At 37.3% G+C, this 17,659-nt stretch overlaps 1 protein-coding gene across 1 annotated transcript in view; it reads right to left on the bottom strand.

Moving 5' to 3' along the window:
- Positions 1-999, bottom strand: part of LOC108238983 (glucocorticoid receptor) — a 54,527-nt gene extending 53,528 nt beyond the window's left edge. Inside the window, exon 1 of the mRNA XM_017421391.3 lies at positions 422-999. Within this exon, the coding sequence (XP_017276880.1) occupies positions 422-439 (18 nt within the window). The 5' untranslated portion in view covers positions 440-999. The remainder of the gene's footprint in view (positions 1-421) is intronic.
- Between the last annotated feature and the right edge of the window lie 16,660 nt (positions 1,000-17,659).

Genomic DNA, 17,659 nt, shown 5'->3' on the forward strand with positions numbered 1-17,659 from the left:
CGTAAACAACAGCGAGGGCTGGTTTAAAAGTTAAAAAACAAAAAAGTTTGAGGTTTCCTGACTGTACTTTTCCACCGCTCCAGAATTAGTGCAACCTGTTGGCTGGAAAAGGAAACTGCAGCAGTTCACACGCCTTCAGCGTGACTAGCAGATAAAACAGTCGTGAAGTTTGTTCCCTCTTTAATCACTTAAAACTCCTGAATTAAATAAGTTCACCGAGTCTGTGTAAGGAGGTTTGTTTGTTTGTTTGTCTGTGCCACTCGGTGGCTGGCTGACAGCGCGCTCCACCGCGGACGCTCGTCGGCCTACTCGGCGGAACTACCAGTTTTCACTTTTTTTTTTGTTTGTTTTTATTTTTTTCTCCTCTCTTTCTCTCTCTGCACCAAGAAAATAAGTTGTTACACCTCGATTTAGTCCATACCTGTAGTGGTAAAAGCATACACTCCACCGGTTAGGTCATCTTCTGCGAGTCCAAGCAGTTGGGGGGTGGAAAAAAAAAACAAAACAACAACAGCAATAAAAATCTATATATTTATAAATAAATCTATATCCGCTGGATCAGGCTGTCAAAGGAGCCCCGCTTCTTGCACTAATGTTGCTGTGTGGTGAATTATCAGACGAATTCGTTGCCGTGCCTCCCTCTTTCTAGCAGGAAAACATTCTCCGCTATATTTCTAACTAAAGATCAACAACGTCGCCGCTGACGCTCGCCAGTTCCACCGTGTGTGTGTGTGTGTGCGCCCTTTCGCGGATCCGTCGACAACTTTTAATGCGCGTCGCCGGCAGGAGAGGAGGTGGGGGGGAGGGAGAGAGGAAAAAAACCCTCCAAAGTGGTCGGTCTGTCAGCTGCTCTGAATCTCCGGTTTAATCCGCGGCGAATCATAAAATTTGCGGCGAAACGATCGCCCTTTGCGCCATTAAACCCACGAGTACTTTTAAAGTTATATAAGACGGCCGCGGCGCTCTGCCCCACTCAGCTGCAAACTCGTCAGGCAGGGCGAGCGGTTAGCACAGTGGCAACAAGCTAACCGAAACGAAAAAGGCACTTCCGTGTTGGCATTTTCAAAATAAAAGCTGATTTAAATTTTACCTCGTCAGTTTACCATGAAATGCTTAGCACACATATATAAATATCTTGTTAAGCCACAAGTTCAGCAAAAACAGTTTTATATTTACATATATCTGCACATATTTTAGATTTCTTTGATAGAGGCGAAACGCGTACCTTTTATTTTGAAAGTACAAAGTTATGCTTTTGTTGTTCCGGTTTTCTCGAGAAACTTAACACTGCTGTTAGTTTGGCACTAGGCGGTGAACGCCCCTTTGCCCACTGAAACTCCGTCTGTTGCGGAATCTGTCAAAGTGTCACCTCTAAACTCTGAGCATAAAATTTCAAGAGACTATCAGTCGTAACGTAAGCTAATTTAGCCAGTAAGCAAACGAAGTGTCCTTTTTGGGGGGAGTCTAGGTATGAGCTAAGACGAGGGAGTTAGTTGTCCCTCAGATGAGATCATTCAGTGTAATTTTGTATTTCCTGTTTCACAATGTTGTCTTTTTTTTTTTTACAAAAATAAAAATCCACCAAAAAGCCCAGGCAGAAATGTGGTCCCAAATATTTTAGTTGTTTATCTTTTTGCAATGTAGAAATATACCTTTATATCCTGTTAATGTTTTTCTGAGATTATTTGCCTGCTGCTACTCAGAATCACGCTGGAATTAGGAGCCAAATAGCTTACAAAGAGTTGTTGCACAAAAAAAAAAAGAGTGAAACTTGACAAATAACTAGCTCCTTTATGTAAAGTTTAGAGGCAGCCTCCAAACTGAAGTCGATCACTTTCAGAGCGAGCGTGTTTTTCTCAAGATTTCAGCAAAGTAAAGTTCAAATTTGTGAGCTCACTAACTCTTTGCAAGAGTAGGGCGTGAGGGGTCAAAGGGCAGGTTGACAGCCCCTCTGGAAACCTGAAGCCTGAGCCTGATAGCTAATCTTACACACACGGTAAACTCCCTTCATGGGCAGCTGATGGGGATGGTTTCTAAAGGCGGATGTCTTTTTTTTTTTAAATAAATGTCTCATTTATTAAACTAGGGAGTGGTAAAATTGTTCTTGGCACTAAGAGGTGACCAGTCCTTGAGTATTGAGGGAAGTGGTTCTAATTGAGCTAAATAGTTTCAAGAGAGGGACGTTTTTCTGTGCTATAAACATACTTTATTTCAGCAAGACATCAAGCTGGTCGAAAGTTCTCTAATCTTCTTTGAGTAATTAAAAAAAGAAGTCCACAAATAAGAACCTAGTGGGTATTGAGAGTTGGTTACTTCCACTACACAATGGCTTAAGTCGCTAATTTATTTTCCTGAAGCCCCATCAGTGGGCCAGAGGGATGACTCATTTAAATTCTGAAAGCGTTACAGACACCCCAAAAATGGATGGGGAAGATGTGAACCAACAGCCAGGAAAAGAAAGGTAAAGAGGCAGGGGTGGGTGTATGGGAGGGAGTTGGGGGCAGCAGGTGTGGTCCTCCATCTGAGTCGTCCGATTAGAAGGAACAGAATGTGTCCTGGGCATGTAAATGTCTTATTAAAAGCCAGTGTGGCTGGATAGAAGCAGAAGCTCCCAAGGGCCTGAGAAAACCACACTGTTCTCAAAACATCACAGGGAACACTGTGAGGTTTTAATGCTGGGTAACAATGGGTGATCCTACTTACCAATAAATAATCAAAACATTGGACATGCCGTGCTCCATGTATGTGTGGCTGGGAATTAATGGAGAATTATGCTGCTGTGGCTCAGTCAAATTCAGCGACTTGAGTGAGAGCACTGCTGTAGAGACGTCAACTTGTGAATTTTTATTGATTGCACTCACATGTGCTGGTGCAAAAAAAAAAAAAGGTGACCAGATGTTTTTTATCTTAAAAAACATCCAACGTTGCTTGTTTAAACTGTGGAGGCCGCAATAGTTGACCTCCCCCAAGGAGGTATATGTTTTCAGTAGCATTTGTTTGTCTGTGCAAAAGATTACTCAAAAAGTAATAAACAGATTTTGATGAAATTTTCAGGAAAAGTTAAGGTCATCATAAAGAACAAATTGCTCATTTTTTGTGGTGATCAGGATTACAATCCGGCTCCTGCAATGTTTTAATGACCCTATGGCCCAGGTGTGGGTTTGCTCTCTTGGAGTTGTGATTACATCAATGATGTCGTCACATGAAGATGATGAAGTCACAAGGAATGGTTTTAAAGGTTAAAAAGAAGTGTTTTAAGTATCAAAATCAATCCATTCTTGAAAAACTGTGTCATTTAGTGAAAAACAAGGCTTTGACATGATCAGTACAGATTGAGTTTATTCACAAAGGTAAGTAAGTATTGCAGTTAAGTGACCTCTTCACGGTGATTGTCTTTGACATAAAGGATTCTGAAAAGCTTAGCATGGCATTTAACTATTTCCCAGAAGGCAGCAGATTAGGTGAATTTTTCCAAGCCTGCAAACATTTCTGTGTTTACTTACATACTTTTTCTAGATGTATGAAAGTTAACATACAAAATATAAACAAAATATTAATTTCAACAGAATAGAAAAATGATTTTTTTTTTCTCAATCCAGTTAAAGTTTTCAAAATTCTTTGCACTGACATTTATACAGCAGGACTCAGCTAAAGCAGTTATCTCAGACAGGAGGTTTTATAAGGAAGGAATAATTTTTTTAAGACTCAAGAAAAGAAAGGAAATCATGTTTATTTAAAGGCTAAGCAGCTAATTTAAACCCAATGGATTTTCTTATCTAAGACAAGGAGTAACCCTTGGCACAACGGTGAATTGGAAACATCAAACAGCGGAAGGTTGGAGTTGACACTATAAGCAGTTGAATACTGAGTGCAAACAAGTCCTCAGTGTGTGTGACGTGTGTGTTGTCCGAAAACAACAACAGCAAAAGCAGACAGTCAGTGGATCCAGCATGAACACTTTCAAACCGATATGAAACAAAACTCACGCTTCTTATTTTACCATAAAACAAAAACGTAAACACATTAATGAAAACTGTATACACCCCTCCCCCTCCCCCCAAAACCTCCAAAACAAACAAACAAACAAAAAAATTAATTATTATGAAAAGCTAAGATATTAGATAAATGAAGGTGTGCCATGTAAAAAAGGGGTGTCACATAGTTTGAGCAATGATAGAGAATATACTTTTAGGTAATATATGTATATATATATGTACCTTGATCTTATCTGGAAAATACATACTAGGTACTTGGTATGTACTTAGTATGTATTATGCATTATGTATTATGCAAGTACAAGGTACATATATAAACAACTAACTGATATGTTGGATAACCTAATACCACTAGGGAACAGTCTTATTTAAAATCACACAAATAAACTGGATTCTTGCCTGATTCAATTCTTTGTCTCTTTGCATTTTTGTCTGTTTTTTTCTTAAGCTCTCTCACTCTCCCTTTGTTGCAAAAAATGTCAAAGCACAAATCCCCACGTCGAAGGCAAAATCCTCTTGTAATGAGTTTAAAAAAATCAAAGTAAAAAGATTTAGATACCTAATTTAAGTATCTGTGTTACGAAAAGAAAGGAGTGAGGCCACCATTTTAAGTCAACTGACCAGTGACCTTTGGATTCAACAGCTGACGAGGCAATATGATCTATTAGCGGCAGCATGAGGCTTTAGAAGAGATCAGCTTTACAACCATCCAATTAGCTGCCTAAAAAATAGCTGCAGAATCAACTGCTTTACCACCAATCTGGTGATCACTATTTTTATGTCATTTTCATAAAAATGTGCTACTTTATTCCCAGACTTCTAGAAAACAGGGATTGTGTTAAGATGGGACTCACAAGGATGTTTTAACTGAGATAATTTCATTTTAAACTGTCAACATGTAATTTTGGGAACAGTGCAGCAGTTTTAATTGACCCCAAACTCCTTAACTAATGGAGTCAACTCTGTCTCTCTGTTAGCAGAATATCTCTTAATCCCAGGACAAATTTTTATTAAAGTCTCAAAAGCATAAGCATTGGTTGTACATCTTGAGCTTATAAACTCAGTTTAAGATGGCCACCATAGCTAATCAACCTTAGAAAACAGTCAGTTTTACAGATATTGAGCTAAAGTTTGGTAGGTGAGAGTACTCCAACACATATTTTGAGCACTATAGACTTGTTTTAAACTTTGGCATTAACATTTCAACTCTACTCTTCTGTCAATTAACAAAATATTGCATGAATTACTGAATGGAGTTCAATAAAAGTTTCAGAAAGTAATCAGTGGATGTACATCTTAAACTCATTAACTTTTGGACTCAACCAGATTCATGATGCCCGTCACGACTAATTAATTAATTCTTGACAAGCACAGAAGTGGCTTTAACTCAGTCAATTTTACAGATATTGACCCAAGTCTTCTAAATTCTCTGAATGTGTTCTGAATGGACGTTTCCTCAACCCATATATTCACACCTGTATTCAGTCAGTTGCAATCTGATCGCCCTGGACAGATGTTGGTGGCAGGTCTGAATGGATCCTTACACTCATGTCCTTAAACAGGAGATAACAATATACTACCAGGTCCTACCAGGTCACACAAAGCCTCGAACAGCCTTAAGTAGCCAAAGAGCACTACACAATCACCAAAACCTCTGAAAGATGAGTTAGAAAATAATGTATGAGCCTTAATGAACCACAATCAGATGCAAAAAGAGACACAAGGCTACACAACAGATACAGATAGGGGAAATAAGATAAGCTGCATTTCCTGAATGACTTAGATTTCAATCAAAAACATCAATAGTGAAGAAACATCAGTTAGAGAAAAGAGGAAAATCCTTTAACTGCTGACGGTTCAGTGAGATAGAACGTGTGAGACTGATTTAAAACTTTCAAGGTTGCTTCAGGTAACAGATCTCGCTGTCAAAACAAAGGACTTGAAGAGTTGCTCTTCATGTCTTAAATTAGTACATCCAGCTGGTGAACTCAGTGCATGGTGGGAGGGAGGTCAGCTCAGGTGGAGGCACTGTTTACATTGTTCTTGAGCAAACCAGAGTTTACAGTGATGGTGCAACTTTTATTTTTTCAGATTTTTCTGGTCAGCCAAAGGAAGAGACATTTCAAAGGAGCAGAAACGCAACGTCACCGGCTGAAAGAAGAGCAATTTTCACTTTCAGTGCGCATTGCACATCTCTTTTACACCAATTACAGTTTCTGACAATAAATAGAAACCTCTGTTGACGGCGTTCCCGGTAAGAGCTCAAGTGATGAGTGTTTTCTCTACTGTCTATAGGACAATAAACCAAAGTTTCGGAAACAAGGGCACAAAGGAATGGTATGTTCTACATATGACTATAGATTTATGCATAACGAGAGTTGCTTCTGGCAACAGGAGATTTTCTGTTTGTCTTGCACTTTGTGCCAGTTCTGACATTTAACATGACCATTTCCAGACTTAAAGGCCTAGCATGCTGGCTGCTGTCTTTTATGTCAGTGTTTTAAACTAAGATCATATTATCATGAGAGTGACTGAGTTATATCTGTTCTGATCAAACCCTATAAATGACAATATGTACCCCCATATATGTGAACTTTACACTTTGCTTATGCCTCTCTTCCTCCTTAAAGGACAGTACATCCTGCCACGTGATCAAATTAAAGATCAAAATGAGTCTTGTGTAATTACCACTCTATAAACATCCAAAGGGGAAACACAGTCAACTGCCACCACCGCTGCTGCACTTTCAAACCAGTTAGGACAGTTGAGTAAGGTGTGGGTGCTGTAGTTTCCCCTCTGGGTATGCTGTTGTCTCTGAAACTTAAAGCAACATATGGACTCTGTTGGGTCACATTGTCAACTAAATTATTAATATACAAAGTAGGAAAGAAAAGCAACGCAGCAAAAACATAAATAAATAAACTTGTGAGTGTGTTCCATACATGATCTTTAATAATGTGTTAAAAAAGGGAAGTTATAGAATTAATCAGTCTGACAGATCTATAGCTCATACTTTCTATCAAAAAACAAACAAACAAAAAAAACACTAAACCCTTCACATCCCATAACACCTTAATAAAGCAAGCACAGCACCTATATTTGATGTTAATTTGAATAAATTTCATACTTAACCGTTTCACACACTTAATGTGCATGTTGTATGTAAAACACAACGAAAACGAAGTCTTTAGAGGATCATTTAAAAGCAAACAGAAGCTACGTTGTTTGTTTTGGCTCAGTTTTCTGCAGTGGGAATAATGGAGTGCAGTTTTTTGTTCAAACCGGTTATCTGACCCTCAAAGTTGTAGCTTAAAGAGTCACATGATCTGCAGTAAATGAAATGACGACTCCTCATGTCACCCTAACCTCCTTTAAAATTCTTTGTCAAAGAATGACTCTTCTGTAATGTTACACTGAATGTTTTTTTTTGGATCGGATATCCTGTTTAGGTTCTTTAGAGTAGCCAAACAAGATATTCATTTTAGCTAAAATTGATGACCCATTCCTCCTTTAAACTAAAGCTGCTAATCCCTGAACAAATTTACCCTTTTACAATGCTTTTACTATACCAGCACTAAAACAAAACTATCCACTTTGGCATTGAAAAAAAAGCAGAATGGTCAGTACAGCCCAAGGCAACTTTTGTGTTTGACGTGTCAACAGTCAGATCTGCACAAAAGGCCACTATCTACTGAAGTCAGACCAACTTTCAGGCCTCTCTCTTTCTGTTGGAAAACATTGGCTTCTGTGTCAGTTTGCAAATTATTTTTTAAACAATAAACATTCCTGACCATCTGGATAGAAATGAAAGGTTTTAACTGAGCTAGAAAATTTAGCATTTTCTGATCAAATGTAGTGTGAATGCTGAATGTAACCAACAGCTACAATTTGCAAAACAGTAGCTAAATGTAGCAAAAAAAAAAAAGTATACAAAAAAGTATTTAAAAAGTATAAAAGTTACATATAGTAAAAGTCATAGCACACTATGCCCTGGTAAAATTGACATTTTATGAATGGTTAAAATAATACAAAGTATGCAAAAGTAGTTTGATTGCAAAACAAAACAAAAATTAACTAAACATACAGAAGAAATTATAAACAAGAAAACAATAGTGTGAATGTTGAATCAGCATTCACGCAATCAAAAAATACAGAACACTACCATTATAATACGCAAAGTCGATATTATATGTGGTAGATTTTATTATTTGAGCACTTTGCCTGTCTGAAGTGAGGTAAGGCTGTAGTTGTCATCATGACCACAAGGGGACTTGGAGGCCCTGAGCAGACAGAAGTCATGAGGCCAGAGCTCAGACATGAGCATGCAGCATAAATTAATTCTGCTGCACTTGTAATCCCAGTGCAAGACATTTTCAACAAGAAGAATAAAATCTTTATTATGAACACAGTCTTAGCTGTGACTTTACAATTACAGCCTTTCAAATTAAAATAATGACCTTTATGAGTTATTGCTTTGAGTCATCAAGCCGCCTCGGCTGTCACTTGAATTTGGCATGCCAAATGATGTACGGTTAGGCTATGTGTAAAGTTTTAAAATGGCTTACAGGTACATTTACATTCGTTTATATTTACATTGTTTGCATTTGTGTTATCTTTTGGCTCTGACCATACTCTAAAGTAACTGCAGTCAGATACATTTTACTAAAGCAAGCTGGAATAATACAGCAGCAGCTGTACACACACTCCGACCACAGCCAGCACTGTTCTTTAACTCAAAATAAATAGCATTTCTCACTCAGTATATACGGAAGTAAGGTCATTCTAACACATTCTTTGAAGGCAACATGCAAATATAAAACCCTTGTAATCCAGCGAAGGAATTTGGTTTTAAATTGAGAAAAGGATGAACTCATGTGACCTGGAAGAGGTCGTTTTGGAACTTGTGCTCAGTCTCACAGCTGGGAAATACTGTATTTCTTCTGTTCTTTTCAGAAAACAAAGCGTCCAAGGTTGTACCCTTGTTGCTCCCACTGGAGTGACTGTTTTAAGCAATCTAATCTCATGAATGATTGAAGTACGAGGTCCTGCAGCCGCACGACTGAATCCGCTAATGAGCTACTATTGATCCATAACAATTAAGAAGGGCATTTCAGTTTTCTCTCTTTGAACAAATTGTTTTTGAAGACCAGTTTGCACTGTTGCGTGCTGTCCAGGATGTGTGCCCTCCACCCCCACCCCCCATCTCCAGTTAACAGCTGGAGATAAGCACCAACATGTGATCCTGAACAGGATTAGGCAGGGACAGAAAATCAGCGAAAAAGCCCCAAAATTGATGTTATTTTTTAGGGGCAGCATTTCATGGTGGAAAGAAAAGCACTTTTAATTTTTAGAATTAATTATAAGGTTTCATTGGTAACCTATAAGACCCAAGCAGTCTTGCACCAAAACACAGTGTATTACCAACCTTTTACATCTTGAGATCCTCGGCTGGCACTTTGTACCATTCCAAAATACTACCTAAAGACCACAGGCAACCATGCCTTCTCTATTAGGGTCCCTTTTCTTTCGATCAGCTTCACCCAACCCCCTAAAAAGATCAAACTGGATAATTTCTCTGTCCTCTTTTAAAATATTTGTAAAAGTCTATCTGTATGAATCTGTGACTTCTAATTTTTAAACTCTACATCTACATGTACATTATTTTTATTTGTTATTACTTTCTTTGTTTTTCTTTTATCTTTTATCATTCTGAATGTTTTGTTTCACATTAACGGCAGTATTGTTTTTATTGAAGGCAAACTTTAAATCCCTTTCAGAGATGCTGAACATCACATTGATGGTCGTCAGCTCCCTTTAGGAGCAGGGTCCCTCCATTAGGGGGCGATTTTATGTCATTTGACGTATTGACCATTTCTGAAGCTCTAATTGTGCGCTGCCTTTTTATTTATAAGGAAGGAAAGAGGGGAGCACCGTGGAGCTCAATTAGTGAGTGAGTAAAGAAGCCGAACCTATAGGGTGTTTAATATCATGACGGTGACTTTTTTTAGCGTGATTAAATCACCATGGGAACAAAAACTCCTAACCTGCTTCATATGTGCTCTGTTTTGAGGAGTTTTTTTTAAAAAAACACCACCTTTCCATTCTAGTATGTTTTACATTATGCCCTTGAGCCAAACCTCATGTTGCTACAGCAACCTTCATGCAGTCTGGGTTTTATTTTATTTCATTTCATTTTTCTTGTGATTCTAATTTAGGCCTACTGCTAAATCAGGCAATACAATACAAGAACTAAAGACCTAGCATTACTTGAAGGAATGCATATTGCCCGCTACTTTCTTACCAGAGATTTCAACTGAGATTATCTTCTGTTGAGGAGGGATGGTGTCAGAGCTGTTTTGGGCAGACCTATGGCTGTGGCAGCCATCTTGAAATGGACTGACTTTAAAAGTTGTGCAGCCAGTAATCACTCTCTGAGAGTTTCACTGAAATCTGTAAGGTGGTTCATGAGATATTTTGCTAACAGTACAGACAAATGAACACAGACATGGGCAAAAAATTATCGCTCTGCCGATAAATAGTCTTTTTAACTTTAATACAGAAAGAAATTGAATAAGCAAAACCTTTGCTCTGATTTAGTCAACAACTTTTATTTCTCATCGTATCACATCTATTTCCTGACAGCTAATTTTCAACTAAAATAGAGTCAGTGTGTGAGTTATTTTAGTCACCCAAAGCATCTTTTATAAAAAGAAAAAAAAAAAAAATCCAAATTTCGTACAAACATATAATCAGAATGCTCCGCTCTTTTTATTTCAACACTCCTATCTCATATCTGCAAACCTCACTGGAGGTTTTTCCCCTTATTTTGTTTTCTCTGGGTTTAGCCAGCTGTTGTTTTCACAGCGGATATGCTGAGAACAGATGTTCTATTTAACAGCCTGACTCACTTACCTGGCAATCAGAGAGGCAGAGAGACAGACCCCACGCTCTGCTTTCTTTTATGGAAGAGTAAAAAAAAAAAGAAGAGGGAGATGGGATCAGGTAACAAATCCTCCGATTTATGTAAATGGATTATGGAGGTTTGACAGCCGCTAAGTCTAAAAAAAGTCAGACTTAAAAAAAAAAAAAAAGACACCAACAGATATCTCAGAAAAGGATGAATTTGTTAGAAAGCACATAAACCGTTTTACACATTTTTAGCCAAAGATAAAGTTAATTAAATTACTGGCAATTTTACCAGCTCTTTCAGAAAAGTGTCAATTTATTTAAATGCTGTTTCTAAAGTCACTTCTTTACTCATCTGAATGGGTCATTTTAAAAGGGAAACAGTATTTTCTGTGCAAAATTTTATACTTGATACATTTTTATCACCTGCTACAGATAAGTGAACGTGGGCAATAATGTTTTTTTTGATTGTGTGTGTTTGTGACTGTCTTTTAACAAACTATCTCAGGAACCACTGGACTAATTTGAATGAAACTTGCAAAAAGTAATATTGAATATACATGTACAAATGATTAACATTTGGAGTCACCATTACCAAGATGGCTGCCACAGCCAACGGACTTTCAAAAATACAAAATCAGCTATAATTTGTTCAGTTTTATAGATATTGTGTGAAAACTTGGTGTGATTGTCGCTGAAAGTCAGTCACAATAAAAAGTTTGTTTGCTGTTTATTGTGTGACATCTTTGCCTAAAACATCAGCATCAGCTGTTGGAGTCAACTCTGTTTGGTAACAAAATATCTTGTGATCCATTCGACAAATTTCCATAAAACTCTCAGAAATTAATCACTGGATAGCCCTCTACAACTGATGAACTTTTGGAATCAGTGCAATTGAAGGAGGCCACCACAGCTGATCAACATTAGCTAACATAAAAATGTCTCTAACTCAGTCAATTTTACAGATATTGAGCTAAGTTTGGGTGTGTTAGTAGCTGGCAGCCATTCATAACGCTAAGTCCATGTGCTCAAAGATCTTATGAGAGCATGTGAGATATTACATTCATTTCAATGTATGACAAAAAATATATAACTCTGTCATTTCTCAACGTAACATAATCTTAAATTATATAATTTACATTTATAATCTTGATATGCGTTGCTTCAAGGAATGTCGGACCTTTAATTAGACACAGTATTGTTAAATGCATTTAAATGGATTGTTATAAATGGATTTAGCAAAACTGAGACAGTGCAACTGCTGTCACTTGTTTACTAATATTAAGAAAACTAACTGGAAGTGGCAATTATCTCATGATAATCAGATTTGGAAGCAAATCTAAATAAGACAATTTTGCAAACAGGGAATCTTTTTGGCTTTCACTTATTATGGCACTTGCTTCAGTGCATCTTTGGATTAACAATGAGGACCTTAAAAGCCAAAAAAGTAACTTGTAGCCATGACAACATAATAAGTGTACTTATTATTATTATTATGGTCTCCTCGGCCTTCAGTCAGGTGTGAGACTGAGAACAATAACATGTGGTATGAGTAAAAGAGTGGTTTGAGGAGCAGCTGACATGGCTTTTCAACCATCAGAAATAACAAACCCAAGATCCAAACAAGGTGATTGTCTGTCATGTGTGGTCACTGCGCTCTCTGAGATGACAAAACGAAGGACCGAATGAAAGAAAACTCTCATCCTCTCACACGTCCTTTCTTTTTTCATCGCTTCAGTGTTTGTTGAATTACACGAGTAGATTTTTGTGCTCATTTCTATTAGTTTGCAGCTCTCGTCGCACACAGCTCATTTTTCTGCTGGCAAAGCTGTCACTATGGATACAGGCTGTGTTGTGACCTTTCAAGGTCAACCTGTGATGTGCTAAGTGCTCGGTCTACACTGCGCACTGAGGATGTAGCTTAGTGCATGGCTGTGTTCACACAAAAGAAAGAAACACACCCACGTGACTGCTACACACACACACAATTTAAAAGAACAGGCCAGGCCTCAACCTCATTTTAGCTGTGCTTAAAAATCAGATCAGTGTTAACCTGTATGCTGAAATGCTTCTAGTTATATATCATATGGAACATAAAAAAGGGGCTGGAGGAATGAAAAGATGAATAAAAATGAGCGATTTTGCATCAAAATAGAAAAAAATGGCAGTAAATTTCAACTAATCAAGCCACATTCTGTTAGCGGTTCTTATCTCAGCTCCATGGATCCTAAAAGAACTTGTGATTTGACACACACAAAAGAAATCTATATATAAATAAAAATCAGGAATTCGGTGAGAAGGAGATGAAAGGAAGTTGACCTGCTGTTAGAAAATAGTGAGAAAGACAGAAGTCAATACTTCTACCTGGAGGGATGGAGGGATGCTGGGTCGATTGCTCACCATCTGCTGATTTAAAGCACAAACACAAATGCACTCAAAAGCATCCTTATCCCCTGTAGACACTGTTCCTTCAGGTTCAAATTTTGTTTTATTATATCATATTATAAGAAAAGCCAGACTAATGTTCATAAAGATGCTTTAAAATAAAAAAAGGCTGGAGGAATGAAAAGAGGAAAAAAGTAAAGATTTTACTTCAAAATGATACAAAATAGTATATCATGTAAAATGTTAGAATGTCATACATTTTATTTTTGTTTTTAACTACAAACATGAACTAGAAATTGAGTTTTTATTGTGAGAGGACCACACTTAACTCCTCAACCTTCACAGACGGAGACTGCGTTGTTTTGTAACAAAGCAGATCATTTCTCTGTTGGTCTACGACACGAACGGTATCGGGCTCCATGAAAACAGGCAGTTTATTTCACTGAAATAGGAAGAGGTTTTTAGTATGTCTTGGTTCGAACCTGGAAGTACACAGAGTACGCACTAATCCCAGGGGAAATAAGTGCAGTATACAAACACCAGAGACACTGACATAAATTTACAACAGTGTGAGGCAGCAGTGACACAAAAACAAAATGGCACAATAAGCAGCTCCCCTGAAATATCATTAACTTCTAATTTAAGTGTAAATCTAATATTTAACTTTGACAATGATATTTATTTTTAATCGGCTTCCTTTCATTTCTGTCACATGAGTAAATAACGTTCAGTTGTTGACAGGTTACCATGGTGATTACCCTCCAGAGATTGGATGATCTATGCTTTTTATTGCTTCTGAGAAAATACAAGTTGATTTTTATTCACTCTGAAGTGTGTAGAGTTACACTTCTCAGAACAATATGTGTAATGAGACTTTCAGAAAACACGCCGAGTTCTCAATAAGTTGTGAGATGACAGTGACCTGCTACTTTTTTTTTTCCTGTTGGCTTACATCTGTGTGATAAGCTTTATTGATGCTATCACAGATGTAAATTCTCCCCATCATGTACTGTATGCAGCAGTGTATGTCAGTGCAGCTGCTTTGATTAATAATGTGCCAAATAGTCTTCCTCAGCATTCAAGATTTCCAACCATATTTTTTTTCAAACCATTAAACAGTTTTCAGTTTCATCTCAGTCCATCTTTATGAGCTTGAACAGAGAAGCAGTGGTAGTTCTGTGTGAATTTGGATTTGCACTGAGTTGTAGCTCACATTCTCCAGATTCTTTCCAGACAATAACAATGTGATGAAAGAAAATCTTTACATTTTTTCAGACATATTTTTTAAACTATTTTTCAAAATTTTCAGGGTGGTTAACCCCTTCACATCTTTAGTGCAAGAGGAGAACTACGCAAATTAACAAAATGAACACCTAAAAAAAAATTATCTGAAAAGTATTTTCATTATTTAGTCAGAAAAATGTCCCATTAGTTTATATGGAGGAGTGGGACTTTCAACTTGTGCTGCAGCCAACCACTAGGGGGCACTCGTCCGTTGTGGCATTAACTTCTTTTAATGAAACTTCCAGGAAATAACCGTGGGATCTAAATCTACATTAGCTAATACAAAAATGTAAACAACCCAGGTTTTACAGGTTATTAAACTAAAATTAGGTGTGGTAGTAGGTGAAAGTCATTCACAACACATGACATGACATCTCATGACCACCTGAGACTGGACATAATGTTCTTTTTTCAATGTTTGACGTATCCTAACATGACTTCAGTCTAAAACTCTGACATGAAAGACGGTGGGTGATAGGCATTCCCTTATCTTTTTATGTCTTTATTTTTCAGTCATTTTTTCCCGTCATTTGTTAATTCTTGCAGACCATCCTCTGTGGTTCAGGTTTTACTCTTCATTTAGTTATTTTACATTTACATCAAAGCTTACATTCGATGCTAGGAGGATGAGAGGCAGCTGAATGAGTTCAGTGTTAAACTTTAACTGAAGCACATTAAACAGGAAGTTATTGAAACTGCTGTGAATGGCTTCAAATAGTAATCTGTGCATTTGTTATGAGCCATCAGGCATGTTTGAAATAAAAACAAAAGCTCTTTAGAATTGCCCATCTTCCTCTTTGTTCCCTTTGAATTATCATTATGTAAAATGTTTTAGAAACAGAATATTGCAGCTTTAAGAACACCAACAAGGTGCAGCCAAACTCAATTTTAATAATAATGTGTCAAACCCCATTTTTTAGTTTTTTTTTCTGTTGCATTTCGTTAGTACATATCTGATATAGTAGGAAAAATGTCTATAAAAAGAAGATTTATGCAGAAGGGAGAGGTAATGGTGGGCTCACAGAACTGGCTGACTCACACATGCACACATCAAAACTGGAAAGCAGCATTGAGGGAAAATGGTGATGTAATGAGTCCCGCTGTAGCAGACCTACACCAGCAGATACTTTACAACTTGGAATTCATCACAGACAGAAATACTTCTTATGTTCAGTCAAGCCAGTAAATTCTCACACCCTTCACGTTTGATGCTATGGATTAACAAACAAGATTATACGTCTTTAAGTTGTATTTCTTCACGTAATCTAAAATATCCTAACAGTCTATATTTATTAGACATTAAAAATTCATTCATTCCTTTCATCAGCTTATCTAAAATTGGGTTGTGGAGGTAACAGGAACAAGAGGGAAACCCAGACATCCCTCTACCCCAGTGACATTCTCCAGCTCCTCCTGAGGATCCCAATGTATAGCCAGAGAGAATAAAGTGCCTATTAAAAGTATTCATCCTTATGGGTGTTTTATGCTTTTGTTGCTGTCACGAAATAATTATAATAGATATAAATAAGCCTTCTTTACAAAAAGTAAAAAAAAAAAAAGTTTTTTGTGCAAGTTTGTTCGCTGTGGTGACCTCTGCAGAAGGGAGGAGCCAAAAGAACGACGACATGTAATATAAAAGAAGTGATTGCATAAATGTTCACCCTTTAAAGTGACTGACTGTCCTAATTCAATTCAGAGAAATAATGATTAAAAAGTACAAGTAAAGGGATGGATGTGAAAGGATTTCCAAGGCCCTAAAAATCCCTCAGTATTTTGCTAAATCCATCATTAAGAAGTGGAAGGAATATAGGACATGTGTCAGTCTACCAAGAGAAGGCCGTCCTCACAAACTGAGTGAGCGTGAAGAAGGAGAATAGGGAGACAGGTCACGAAGACACCTGTGAGCACTCTGAAGGAGTTTGAACTTTCAGGGTTTGGCCAAAAAGGCCAAAACACCTTCATTTTCAACATAAGATAATCTTACTTTAAAAGTAGCAGTAATATGTAATCCTTCAAGGAATGCTTGGCCTTTAATTCTTTGGTGTTTTGGACCTCGAGGCTACTGTACAAATCAATATGACTCTTGCTGTATGTTTGACTTATTGACCATATTCAGAGACAAAAGAACAAATAGCAGCAGCCACCTCAACATCAAACACTAGAGTCAGTCTTCAATAACACAAACACTGCCTAAAACCTGAAAATAATGTACAATTGTGTCAAAAAGAATTCAGTGAAAGCCTTCCGTGCAGTGACAAATTGCTTCCTAAATTAGTTGTCAATAAGCAGTAATGAATGCGGAGACGAAGTGGGCGTATAGACAAATAAAGAACTGAGGACAGGAGGAAGATTAAAGACTCGTTCCAGTTCAAATGAATGTTTCTCAGAGTGGGAGAACATTAAGGGCCATCAAGGCTAGAACAAACGAATATAAATCACAAGTAACAGCACATAGGCAGACATATCCACACGAATAAAACAAATAGTTTAAAGTAATGAAAAGTACAACGATTGAGCAATAGCACTTTTAAAAATGACAATCAGAGATAAATGTTTTTTTTAATACTTATAAAACCAGATGCTGCCTAAATAATGAACAGTTAGTAAGGTTAGCTAGTTCAGAACAAATATGTAATTGAGTAACTTCAATCATATATGCTGTACTGTAAGAAAACCCTGAAATGACTGTATTTGAATTTGAATCTGGATCTGACCTGGATTTATGATTTGGACCTTGAATAGAAATAGAAATAAACCAAAGTGAATTAAATATTTTGCTAACAGACAAACAGGTTTGACACCAACAGTTAGATATTGCACAATGTGTAGCACTTAGAGTGAGTGTTGGAGCTAATGCTCAGCTACTACCTCACCAAACTTTAGCCTAATATCTGCAAAATCAGCTGAGTAAAAGTAATTTCTGTATCTGCCATGGTTGACCTCAAAGGTTAATCAGTTGTAGATGTCCACCCAAAGATTGACATGAGTGGTTCTTGAGATATTTTGCTAACATGACAGACAAACGCACACACAAACATGGGTTAAGACTTTATTGCTCCTTTGCCTTCAGCAGCGGGTGATAATTTACA

The sequence above is a fragment of the Kryptolebias marmoratus genome, linkage group LG13, assembly GCF_001649575.2.
Source record: "Kryptolebias marmoratus isolate JLee-2015 linkage group LG13, ASM164957v2, whole genome shotgun sequence".
NCBI classification, from domain to species: domain Eukaryota; kingdom Metazoa; phylum Chordata; class Actinopteri; order Cyprinodontiformes; family Rivulidae; genus Kryptolebias; species Kryptolebias marmoratus.